This window comes from Chiloscyllium plagiosum, chromosome 1 (genome assembly GCF_004010195.1).
Source record: "Chiloscyllium plagiosum isolate BGI_BamShark_2017 chromosome 1, ASM401019v2, whole genome shotgun sequence".
Taxonomy (NCBI): Eukaryota; Metazoa; Chordata; class Chondrichthyes; order Orectolobiformes; family Hemiscylliidae; genus Chiloscyllium; species Chiloscyllium plagiosum.
The window spans coordinates 2,889,604-2,901,533 of NC_057710.1; the positions used below are offsets into that span (position 1 = coordinate 2,889,604).

At 43.2% G+C, this 11,930-nt stretch overlaps 1 protein-coding gene across 4 annotated transcripts in view; it reads right to left on the reverse strand.

Annotated features, from left to right (window-relative positions):
* The window catches only part of pdcd4a (programmed cell death 4a), a 61,377-nt gene that overhangs the window by 20,360 nt on the left and 29,087 nt on the right, over positions 1 to 11,930 (reverse strand). For 3 of the 4 annotated variants that reach the window (XM_043687108.1, XM_043687185.1, XM_043687019.1), the window contains 3 exons: positions 11,478 to 11,699; positions 4,726 to 4,823; positions 4,306 to 4,417 (listed from right to left, as the gene is read on the reverse strand). In XM_043687108.1, the coding sequence (XP_043543043.1) occupies positions 4,306 to 4,417; positions 4,726 to 4,823; positions 11,478 to 11,699 (432 nt within the window). The remainder of the gene's footprint in view (positions 1 to 4,305; positions 4,418 to 4,725; positions 4,824 to 11,477; positions 11,700 to 11,930) is intronic. The other variant, XM_043687268.1, reaches the window with a different exon arrangement.

Sequence of the window (11,930 nt, forward strand, 5' to 3'; positions counted from 1 at the left end):
GTTGTTGGTTTGGGGGGGGGGGGGGGGGGGGGAATATATCTGTGGCGGTGGGGTCCATTTGTACGTGGCAGAAGATGATGCGATGTATACAGAGGTTGGCAGGGTGGAAGGTGAGGACCCGCGGGGGCCTTGTTGTGGTTGGAGAGGTGGGTTTCAAGGGCGTATGGGCAGGAAGAGCAGGAGATGCGCTGAAGGGCATCATTTCAACCAAGTGGGAGGGGAAATTGTGGTCTTTAAAGGAGGAGGCCATCTGGCGTGTTCTGTGGTGGAACTGGTCCTCCTGGGAACAGATGAGGTGGAGGAATTGGGAATTTTTATTAGATTCAAATTCCACCATCTGCTCTGACAGGATTCAAACCCAGGTCCCCAGAACATTCCGTGGGTCTCTGGATTAACAGTCTGATGAGAATATCACTCGGCCAATGCCTTCCCTCTTTTTACCAACTAATGAACTTCGTTTTCTTGTGATGCATTGCTTTTCGTCACTTATATAAATGTGAACATAGAAGTTGTAGTTAGTAAGTTTGCAGAAGACACCAAAATTGAAGATGTAGTGGGCAGCGAAGGAGGTTACCTCAGATTACAACGGGATCTTGATCAGATTGGCCAATAGGCCAAGAGTGGCAGATGGAGTATAATTTAGATAAATGTGAGGTGCTGCATTTTGCTAAGGCAAATCAGGGCAGGACTGGCAAGGTCCTGGGGAGTGTTGCTGAAAAAAAAGGAGTCACCTTGGAGTGCAGGTTCATAACTCCTTGAAAGTAGATCACAGGTAGATACGATAGTGAAGGCAGCATTTGGTATGCTTGCCTTTATTGGTCAGTGCCTCAAGTGTAGAAGTTGGGAGATCGTGTTGTGGCTATACATGACATTGCTTAGGCCACTACTGGAATAGTGTGCAATACTACAGGAAGGATGTTGTGAAACTTGAAAGCGTTCAGAAAAGATTTACAAGGATGTTGCCAAAGTTGGAGCTTTTGAGCTATAGGGAGAGGCTGAATAGGCTGGAGCGGTTTTCCCTGAAGCGTCGGAGGCTGAGGGGTGACCTTATAGAGGTTTATAAAATCATGACAGGTATAGATAGAGTGAGTGCGAAGGTCTTTTTCCCAGGGTCGGTGAGTCCAAAACGAGAAGAACACAGATTTAAGGTGTGAAGGGAAAGATTTAAAAGGGGCCTAAAGGGCAATGTTTTCATGCAGAAGGTGGTGAGTGTATGGAATGAGCGCCCAGAGGAAGTGCTGGAGGCTGGAACAATCACAACAATTAAAAGACATCTGTATGGGTACATGAATAGGAAGGGTTTAAGAGGGATACGGGCCAAATGCTGGCAAATGGGACTAGAGATTTATTCACGATGTCCGATCAGCATAGACAAGTTGGACCGAAGGATCTGTCTCCATGCTGTAAATGACTATCAGCTGTTTCCATTTTGTATGTAGCACTGACAGGAGGCCATAGAAAGTCATACAGTATGGAAAACAGACCATTTGGTTCAACAAGTCCATGCCAACTATAATCCCAAGCTAGACCAGGCCCAGCTGCCTGTACTTGGCCCACACCCCTCCAAACATTTCTTATTCATGTACTTGTCTAAATGTTTTTTAAATGTAACTGCACCAACGTTCACTTTCCCTAGCAATTCAGGCCACACACAAATCACTGCTTTCAAAAAAAAAAAATGCCCCTCATGTCTTTATTAAATCTTTTTCCTCTCACCTTAAAAATATGCCCCCCAATTTGAAATCTCCCACCCTAGGGAAAGGACATCTGTCATTCACCTTATCTATACCCCTTATGATTTTATAAATCTCCAAGGTCACTCTTCAACCTGCTACCCTTCGATGAGAGAAGCCCCAGCTTATCCAGCCTCTCCTTATAACTCAAACCCTCCATTTTCATCCCATATGCTGGTAAATCGCTTCTGAATCCTCTCCAGTTTAGCAACATCCCTCAGATTCTGGGCGACCAGAACTGGACACACTATTCCAGAAGAGGAATATCCTGTACAACTTCAACATGACTTGTCAACTCCTATACTCAACAGTCTGAGCAATGAAGGTAAGTGTGCTAAACACCTTCTGAACCACCCTGTCTACCTGTGACGCAACCTTCAAAGAATTATGTACCTGCACTTCTCAGTCTCTCTCTGTTCTATAACACTACCCAACTTTTAATTGTACAAGTTCTGCCCTTGTTTGTTTTACCAGAATGCAATACCTTGCATTTATCCAAATTAAACTCCAACTGCAATTCCTCAGCCCATTAACACAACTGATCGAGATCTCTGTACAATGTGACATAACCTTCTTCAGTGCCCACTATGCCACCAATTTTGGTGTCATCCACAAACTCCCTAACCATACCTTCAATATTCTCATCTAAAATCATTTATATAAATAACAATAATGATGCCACTAAATGAAACCACAAAGACCAAGTACAAATGGAAGGGTCCATTTCCCCTTTATCTGTTTGCACACTCCATCTTAACAGCTTCCCGCAATTCATTTCTTAGACGCAGATTTCTTAAATAATTTTAAGAAAAAAAAATCAATTTGGAGCACTGAAAATTTAGCAGAGTACAGTGCCCAATACAGACCAATATCATTAAAATTCTTCCCAAGTCCCATTTCTTTCTCCTCTCTCCTTGACAATTTCCTTTCTTCTGCTCCATATAAAATAGCTTTTCCAGAATGAAATAAAGCAAGACAGTGCAAAAACCATGAGACTCCCATCATGAACAAGTCGAAACACTGCTCTTGACTTAAGCGTCCTGCCACACCCTAATGCCCAAGGAACTTTGAAGTCACACAAGACATCAAAAAGGAGTTTGGACTAGAACATGCGGTAGTACAGCACAGGAATGGGCTCTTGGCCTACAAATTAAACTAATCCCTCCATTCCTTACATGTGCTTATCTAAAAGCCTCTTAAATGCACCTACCGTACCTGTCTCCACCAGCAGCCCTGGCATTGCGTTCCAGACACCTACCATGTGGTGTAAAAAATTTAGGCAGCGTTTGGTATGCTTTCCTTTACTGGGCAGAGCATTGGGAATAAGCGTTGGGAAGTCATGCTGCAGCTGTACACGACATTGGTTAGGCCACTTTTGGAGTATTGCATTCAATTCTGGTCTTCCTCCTACAGGAAGATGTTGTGAAACTTGAAAGGGTTCAGAAATGATTTACAAGGATGTTGCCAGGGTTGGAGGGTTTGAGCAAAAGGGAGAGCTGAAATGGCTGGGGCTGTTTCCCCTGGATTGTCAGAGGCTGAGGGGTTTATAAAATCATGAAGGGCAGAATAGGATGAATAGTCAAGCTTTATCCCCCCAGAGTAGGGAAGTCCAGAACTAGAGGGCACACGTTTAAGATTAAGATATAAAAGGGAAGGCAAATGCAATATTAGCATTCATTTTGAGTACACTGGAGATGTACTGCTGTCTGATCAGACTGCATTTGGAGTACAGAGAGCAGTTTTGAGCCCCATATCTGTGCTGGCATTGGAGAGGGTCCAGAGGAGATATACAAGAATGATCCCGGGGAGAAAGGGCTCATATAATGACTGGTGGTTAAGGACTCTGTCTGAATTTGATGGATGGTATTTAGAAGGATGAGGGGAGGAATTACATCGAAACTTGCCAGATATTGAGAGACCTGGAGAGAGTGGGCATGGAGAAGATAGATCCTCTGGGAGAGAGAGGACCTGTGGGCTCAGCATCAGGATTAAGGGACAACCTTTTTGAACTGAGAGGAGGCGGCATTTCTTCAGTCAGAAAGTGGTTGATTTGTGAAACTCATTGCTGCAGAGGGCTATGGAGGCCAAGTCAGTGAGCGTATCTAAGACAGAGATAGATCGGCTCATAATTAGTAAGGCAACCAAGAATTACAGGGAGAAGGTAGGAGAATTGGGTTAAGAAACATGTCTGCCAAGATCGAATAGCGGAGAAGACTCAATGGGCCGAATGGCCCAATTCTGCTCCTATATCTTATGGTATTTGACTGGACAGGAACTGAAGGGCCTGGTAGTAGTCTCTAAAACTTGGGGTTAGTCTCATGATCACTTGGATTGACAATTTAGAACTGAGCTGGAGAGAATCTTTCTCACTGTGAATCTTTGAAATTCTGCACATCACTAAGCAAACCCAGGTGATACAGGACTAGAGGAGGAAAGTGAAGTTGAACTCCATCTAATACAATCCTCTGTTCCAGCTTCTGATACAGAACTGTGTTTCTCCATCTCCTGCCCCTCTCAATCATCCTTCCTCGCCAATACCAAATTGGCCTCTTTACAGGGTTCTATGGCCTACCTCTCTGATGAGATGTTTAACAGGTCGCTGCCCTCCGCCTACTCCCCAGACGTTGTCCAATCCGACACCCCGCTTCATACTCAGAAGGACAGCAGCACGATCCAAAGCAGCACTGAAGGGAAGGGAGGACGAAGTCAGACACGCTGGGACCTGGATTAGCTCAGGGTCAGCAGAGCAAGTTTCTGAATAGCAGAGACCATCCCAAGGCACCATTAATACTCAGGCCTCAAAGAAACTTCTTGATTCAAACGCAAAATCGTTTTCTTCAATATCTCAAGCCATGCCCAGTGGCGCTTACCTCCAGCACAGACAAACGCCTCAAATATACATACACACACATGCATGCGCGCGCACATATGATTGAAAACCAATATTAATTTCTCACTTAATAACAGAGCCCTCCCAAAAATTCAAACTTACCGTGCATGATCACAATTCACTCTCCCTTTATAACCGTCGAGAAAGTTTGATGGCAACACATCATCTGCAACTGCCCTGGCGATAAACTGGCCAAGCACCTGCCCAGACAGCAAAGAAAGACACACATTAACTAAGCAAGCTAGGTCAGTGAAGCTAAAGGAGTGACTGGTCCCTGTGAATCTCCAGCATCCAGTGATTGAATGACTTTGGTAATTCTGTAATATCAGACAGCCTGTTCCTATCTGCCGAGAAGTAATGGACAGTGGGGGAAAGTCCATTACAGAGCTAGGAAAATGAAAGCTCTACAATCTGCCCTAGTCCAAATACAATTAACAGGATAAAGGCAACCTAGGACTACAGTGCAATAATCATCAGCTCCTCATGCAGCAACAGATAAAGGGGTTGACATGATGCTACAGTTTTCAGATGTGAGGGACAAAGAGGCACAACAACCATTCGAATTAACAAGTAAAGGCCAGGCAGGATGCAGGGTACAAAATGGCTGAAATGGAAGGTACAGCTCCAGCATCCTGAAGAACAACTGGCGACAATGGGGAGAAAGCTGGTCAAAGGCTTCACTACATATGGTCAATCTGCTCAACAGCCAAGAGAAAAATGTTGACCAACGTATCTCTTCTATTGCTGTTCTAATAGCGGCCTAATGTCACACTAGGCAACTCTTCATGCCAGGATTGACAACTTGGTCTGTACAATAACTTGGCGCTTTTAGTCTTTTTGCAGTATTTGATCAGGCTTTCACAAGGCACAAGTCAGGAGTATGAAGAATACCCTCCACTTCAAGGATGATTGCAGTTCCAAAACTCAAGATGGAATAAGAGACATTTAATTCACCACCTTCATAATTCATATCTCCCCATTTCTAGTGCAAGTAGCAAGTGCATGTATGAGTTACAAGATGCATTGCAACAACTTCTACCACGTAGAAGAGGAGCAGCAAATATATGGGGACGCCAACCAGCATCTGCAAGTTCCTCTCTAAACTACACATTATCCCGACTGAGAAAAAAAGATCAGCCCACCTTCACTGTTGCTGGGTCAAAATCCTGGAACTCCCTACCTCACTGCACACAGGTATGCACACACTGCAAGGACTGCACACACTGCAAGGACTGCACACACTGCAAGGACTGCACACACTGCAAGGACTGCAGCAGTTCGAGAAGGTAGCTCATCATCACCACCAACAACTACTCAAGGGCAATTAAGGATGAGCAATTGATACAGGCCTGGCCAATAATGCCCTTGTCCCATAAATAAATAAAGAAAATCAGACAAACAAATGGCTGGAAAAGCTCAGCAGATCTGGCATTACTTGTGAAGAAAAATCAGACTCACTGGACCTGAAATGTTAACTTTGATCTTTTCTTCACAGAAACTGCCAGACCTGCTGAGTTTTTCCAGCAAATTTTGCTTTTGTTTCTGATTTATATCATCTGCAGTTCTTTTGGTTTTTATTAAAGAAAATCAGACAAATGATTAGTAAGTTAAGTTATTTAATTGCTTGGTCAAAGAGGTATGTCTTAAGAATTGTCTTTAAAAAGAAATTAGGAAGGTGGCGATAGAACAACTTACCTATTAGCCTTACTTCAGTCGTAGAAAAAACGCTCGAAGCTTAGTGAAGAATGTAATAAATGGATACCTGGATAATTGTGGCCTGTCAGCAAGAATTTACAAATGGGAAACAGAGCTTGCCAAACCTGTCTGAGTGTTTTGAGGATGTAACTAATAAAATTTATCAAGCACACATAATTGTTGAGCAAGTACCCCACAAGAAATTGGTTCATGAAGCTCAAGCACATGAGATAGGGGATAATGTACTGGCATGGATTACTGATTTTTTAAAAGCTGAAATACATGGGTTATTCTTGCAATGGCAAGAAGAGAGGCATCATAAGGATCAGTAGTTGAGCCTCAGTAATTTCTATCAATGATTTGAATGTGAGAACCAAACACAATATTTTTGGTTTATCTAAAGCTAGGTAGGAGTGTGTTACGAGGAAGATGAAGTAGCTTTAAGATGATATGGACAGACTTAATGAGTTGGCAAGAACATGGCAGATGCAATTTAAGATGGAAAGTCAAAAGATTTGGCAGTTTAAAAAAAATGTTGGTAGGAGGAACAAACGTTCAGAGTATTTGCTAAATGGTAAAAGATTAAAAGAGTAGATAAACATGGAGTGCTCTGGGCATTCCCATCAATAAATCATTCAAGGTTAACATGCAAGTACAGCAAGCCATTCTGAAAGCTAATGGAATGCTAGCCTTCACTAGGTACATGGAACAGTGAAGTCTTGCTTCAATACAAGTCTTGAGGAAGGGTCATCGGACCCAAAACATTCACTTTAATTTCTCTTCACAGATGCTGCCAGACCTGCTGAGCTTATCCAGCAACTTCTCTTTTTGTTTCTCAAACACAGAACAGTACAGGCCCTTTGGCCCTCAATATTGTGCCGATCTTTTATCATATTTTAAAATCAAACTAACCTACATACTGTTCATTGTACTATCTTCCATGAGGCGCTTAAATATCCCTAAAGTATCTGACTCTACTATCACTGCTGGCAGTGCATTCCACACACCCACCACTCTGTGTACATAACCGACCTCTGACATCTCCCCTGAATCTTCCTCCAATCACCTTAAAATTATACCCCCTCGTGTTAGCCATTCCCGCCCTGGAAAAAACTCTCTGGCTATCTATTCTATCTTTGCCTATCATCTTGTACACCCCTATCAAGTCACCTCTCACCCTTCTTTGCACCAATGAGAAAAGCCCTAGCGCCCTCAATCTTACTTCATAAGGCATGCCCTGTTTCTCATTTATAACATCCACAGTTCTTGCGGTTTTTATTCAATTCAACATAACTTTGGTTCAACCACAAACGGAACACTATGTGCAGTTTAATCCCCTCACTTTAGGAAGCAGAGATGGAATGGTGGGTTGTCCAGTGAGAACGAATGGGGAAACTGAGTCTGTATTCTCTAGAGTTGAGGAATGAGGTGATCTCAATGAAATCTAAAAGATATTTAGAGGGATAGACCAGGTAGACGCAGATAAAATGCTTCCCTGGAGCTAGGGAGATCTAAAACTAAGAGACACCATTTCAAAATAAGGGAGGGGCCTCTCAGGACTTAAACGAGAATTTGTTTTTTAACTCAAGAGATTGTGAATCTCTACCCCACGATTGTATTCAATAGTATAACAGGTCTGGGAGGTGAGAAGCCTGGTCCTGTTCTTACCATGACAAGTCCAACCAATAGGGCCACTGGCACAGTGAGCAAAACCCATAGCAGCAGATGGTATAATAGGAGTTACTGTAATAATGTTCCTTTCTCAGAGCCCTACACTGCAGAGAATTTGAATACAGGCAGTGCATGGACTAAATTTTAAAATGCTAAAGGGTGCAGCTGGTCAGAGAGAAGCTTACACTGAGCAAGTTCCCAACAGTAGGTTTGAGAATGCTCAAGGCAAGCGGCAGTACTTTTATTTCACTTAAGGTTAATCTATTTCTGGATCAATATTTACATAAGCTAGGCGTGTCTGACTGTGTTGAACACCAACAGCTCAAGCACAGGGAAGGTCTAAAGAATGTAAGTGAACCTGTTATGTGAAAAGGAACAATTTCCTTCAGTAACTAATCTGCAGCACTCTCAAACTCCACCTAAAACAATATGCTAAAGTGAACTGGTATGTCTCTGTTAATAAACAATCCAATCCGGTCAATCACCTTAAACCACCCAACATTTACAATCCTACTGGCTAATGTTGAAGTTCTGCTGGAGGTGTGTTTCAGATGAGAACTGAAACCAAGGCCTCCAATGCCAGTATATCTTTGTTTAAAAAAGGGAATCAAAACTGTTCACAGTTCACCAGCATGGTGGCTCAGTGGTTAGCACTGCTGCCTCAGTGCAAGAGACCCGGGTTCAATTCCCGCCTCGAGCAACTGTCTGTGTAGAGTTTGCACATTCTCCTCATGTCTGCGTGGGTTTCCTCCGGGTTCTCAAGTTTTCTCCCACAGTCTAAAGATGTGCAGGTTAGGTGAATTGGCCACGCTAAATTGCCCGTAGTGTTAGGTGAAGGGGTAAATGTAGGGGAATGGGTCTGGGTGGGTTGCTCTTCGGAGGGTTGGTGTGGACCTGTTGGGCCAAAGGGCCTGTTTCCACACTAAGTAATCCAATTGCAGCTATGGTCTAACTAGTGCCTTGTATAATTTTAGCAAGACTTCCCTTTTTTTTGACTCCATACCCTTTAGGAAAACATAAAGAGTAGAACTCCAGAAGTGAGGAGTATGCTTTCTGTTGTATTACATTAATGTTACCTTGGGCAATGACAGTATTACATCAGGCACAGCAAGATTCCATACCAGCTAAAAGTGGATTACAGCACAGAAACAGATCCTTCAACCCATCAAACCTGCACTGACAGATGATGCCTTTCTAAATAAAGACCTTGTGCCTCTACATGATCCATATCCCTTTATTCCCTGCCTATTCATGTCTCTAAACCCTTCCTATTCATGTAACCATCCATGTATATATTGCAATTGTCCCAGCCTTCACCACTTCCTCTAGCAGCTCATTCCAGACACGCACCATGCTCTGCGTGAAAAAGTTGCCCCTTAGGTCCCTTTGACGTCTTTCCCCTTGGTGGGGGAGACCAGAACTTGAGGGCATAGGTTTAGGGTCAGAGGGGAAAGATTTAATAGAGACCTAAGGGGCAACTTTTTCATGCAGAGGGTGGTGCGTGTATGGAATGAGCTGCCAGAGGAAGTGGCAAAGGCTGGTACATTACATCAAAGGCATCTGGATGGGTATATGAATAGGAAAGGTTTGTAGGAATGTGGGCCATTACGGAATCTAATCTAATCTAAAAAAAAGTGCTGGTAGATGGAACTATATTAATTTAGGATACCTGGTCGGCATGGATGGGTTAGACTGAAGGGTCTGTTACCGTGTTATACATCTCTATGACTCTTTCCCTCTAATTCTGGACTCCCCCCATCCCAGGGAAAATACCTTGGCTATTCACCCTATCCATGCCCCTCATGACCTTTTAAACCTCTATAAAGTCATCCCCCAGCCTCCAACACTCCAGGGAAAATAGCCCCAGCCTATTCAGGGTCTTCCTCCACCTCAAACCCTCCAACCTGGCAACATCCTTGTAAATCTTTTCTGAACCTTTTCAAGTTTCACAACAGCCTTCCTACAACGGGGAGACCAGAATTGCATGCTGAATTCCAAAAGTGGCCTAAACAATGTCCTGTACAGCGACAAAATCTCCTAACTCCTATATTCAAAACCTCCTCCAGCAGCTCACTGCAGGCACTTACCATCCTGTTTAAAAAAAATCTGTTGCTCATATCTTCTTTAAACTTTCCCCTTTTACCATAAGCCAACGTAATAGTTTACATTTCTACCCTGGCAAAAAGACTCTGACTATCCACGCATCTTAATTTTGTAAATATATATCAGTTCATCCTCTCAGCTTGTTCAATCTCTCCTCATAGCTAATATCCTCCAAACCAGACCACATCCTGGGAAACAAAGTCTCCATATCCTTCTGGTAATGTGGTGACCAGAACTGTGTGCAACAGCTGTAACATGACTCACTAATTTCTATACTCAGTGCACCGACTGATGAAGACAAGCATGCCTTACACCTTCTTGACCATCTTAGCCACTTGTTGCCATTTTCAAGGAACTGTGGACCTGTACGTCTAGATCTCTCTGTATGTTAATCTGCAGCTCCCCAATCTTTTGACATATCTGCAAACTTCATAATCAGACCACCTACATTCTCCTCCAACTCACTGTAAAATATACACAAACAGCAGTGGTCCCAGCACTGATCCCTGTGGAACACGGTTTGACACCAATTTCCAGTCTGAAAATCACTCTTCCACCACTATTTCAATAATGACCAAGCCAGTTCTATGCCATCTTACCAACTTTCAATGGATCCCATGTGACTTCACCTTCTGTATCAACTGGACATGAGGGACCTTGTCAAAGGCCTCGCTAAAGTCCATGTAGACAACATCCACTATCCGGCTCTCAATTATTATTCACAACACCAGAAGAATTCTGCTCTGGCATTAGTCCTTTTACACCTTCCTAAATAGGCATGAGGAACCAGAGTTTAACATCCCAATTCAAAACTGATACCTCTAATGAGGCGATATATTCCAGAAAGCAGAATTTCTCCCAACTGAATTTAGGTAAGCACTAAATTGGAATGGCCAAAATCTGTAATGCAGCTCTGGCAGAACAAGGATCTCTTATTTCCTGAAACAGCTAATATTCGCAGGAACTCTGAATACCATTTGAGGGAGATGGATTCTGAGGAGTGCATACGATAAATGTCAGGCTGTGACAAACCTCAACAGAAGTCATCACAATTCAGGTACTGCTCAGTCCATGACACTATGGTTTCGCTATCTGATTTTCTTTCCAATTCCTGCATTAATAACATGCTCATTTATCTTGACATTTAGTGCTGAAATGTTAACTTGTCATTTTCTCACTATGTGCTGGCTCAAAGTGCACATTTCCATTAATTTCTGTCCTTATTTCACCTTAATACAATGCTGGTGGAGTGTACCATGTGAATAAAAGGTTGCACACAGGATCTCAAGCTAAGTAACATGCCCCATAATCCTAGGTACAAATTAGGGCTGTATTAGTAGCTGATCTTTTATCAGCAAATGCTTGTGAAGAGCTTGCACTTTTACCTGTGGTGCTTCAGGTGTATCAAGAATAAGGTCAGGCAGATCCTTCAGCATCTTATCAAAGGCCTTGGCAACATCATCAGCTGTAAGGACTTTCCCCAGGAGGTCAGACAGAAGCCGGGATGTCAGCTCCCGGTGACTCGCCTTGCCTTCCAACGCAAGAGAGACTGCCAGAGAAGGAACCTCATGCTTTCTCTTGCCCAGGTTCAGTTCCTGCAGCAGAGCCTAAAAACAGAGTCACAGAATGGTTATAGCAAGAGCACTCAGCTGGTTCCACTGCCTTGCCATTGCCTCAGATCCATGAAAAGCTCCTCTCTTTAGATAACTTTCCAAATATCCTTTTGAAAGTCATAATTGATTCAGCCACCCTCTTGGGGGGAGTGCATTCCAGATAGTAACCACCTGCTGCCTAAATAAGCCCTGGTACTGATTTTCATTCATTGTTGTTCTCTAGTG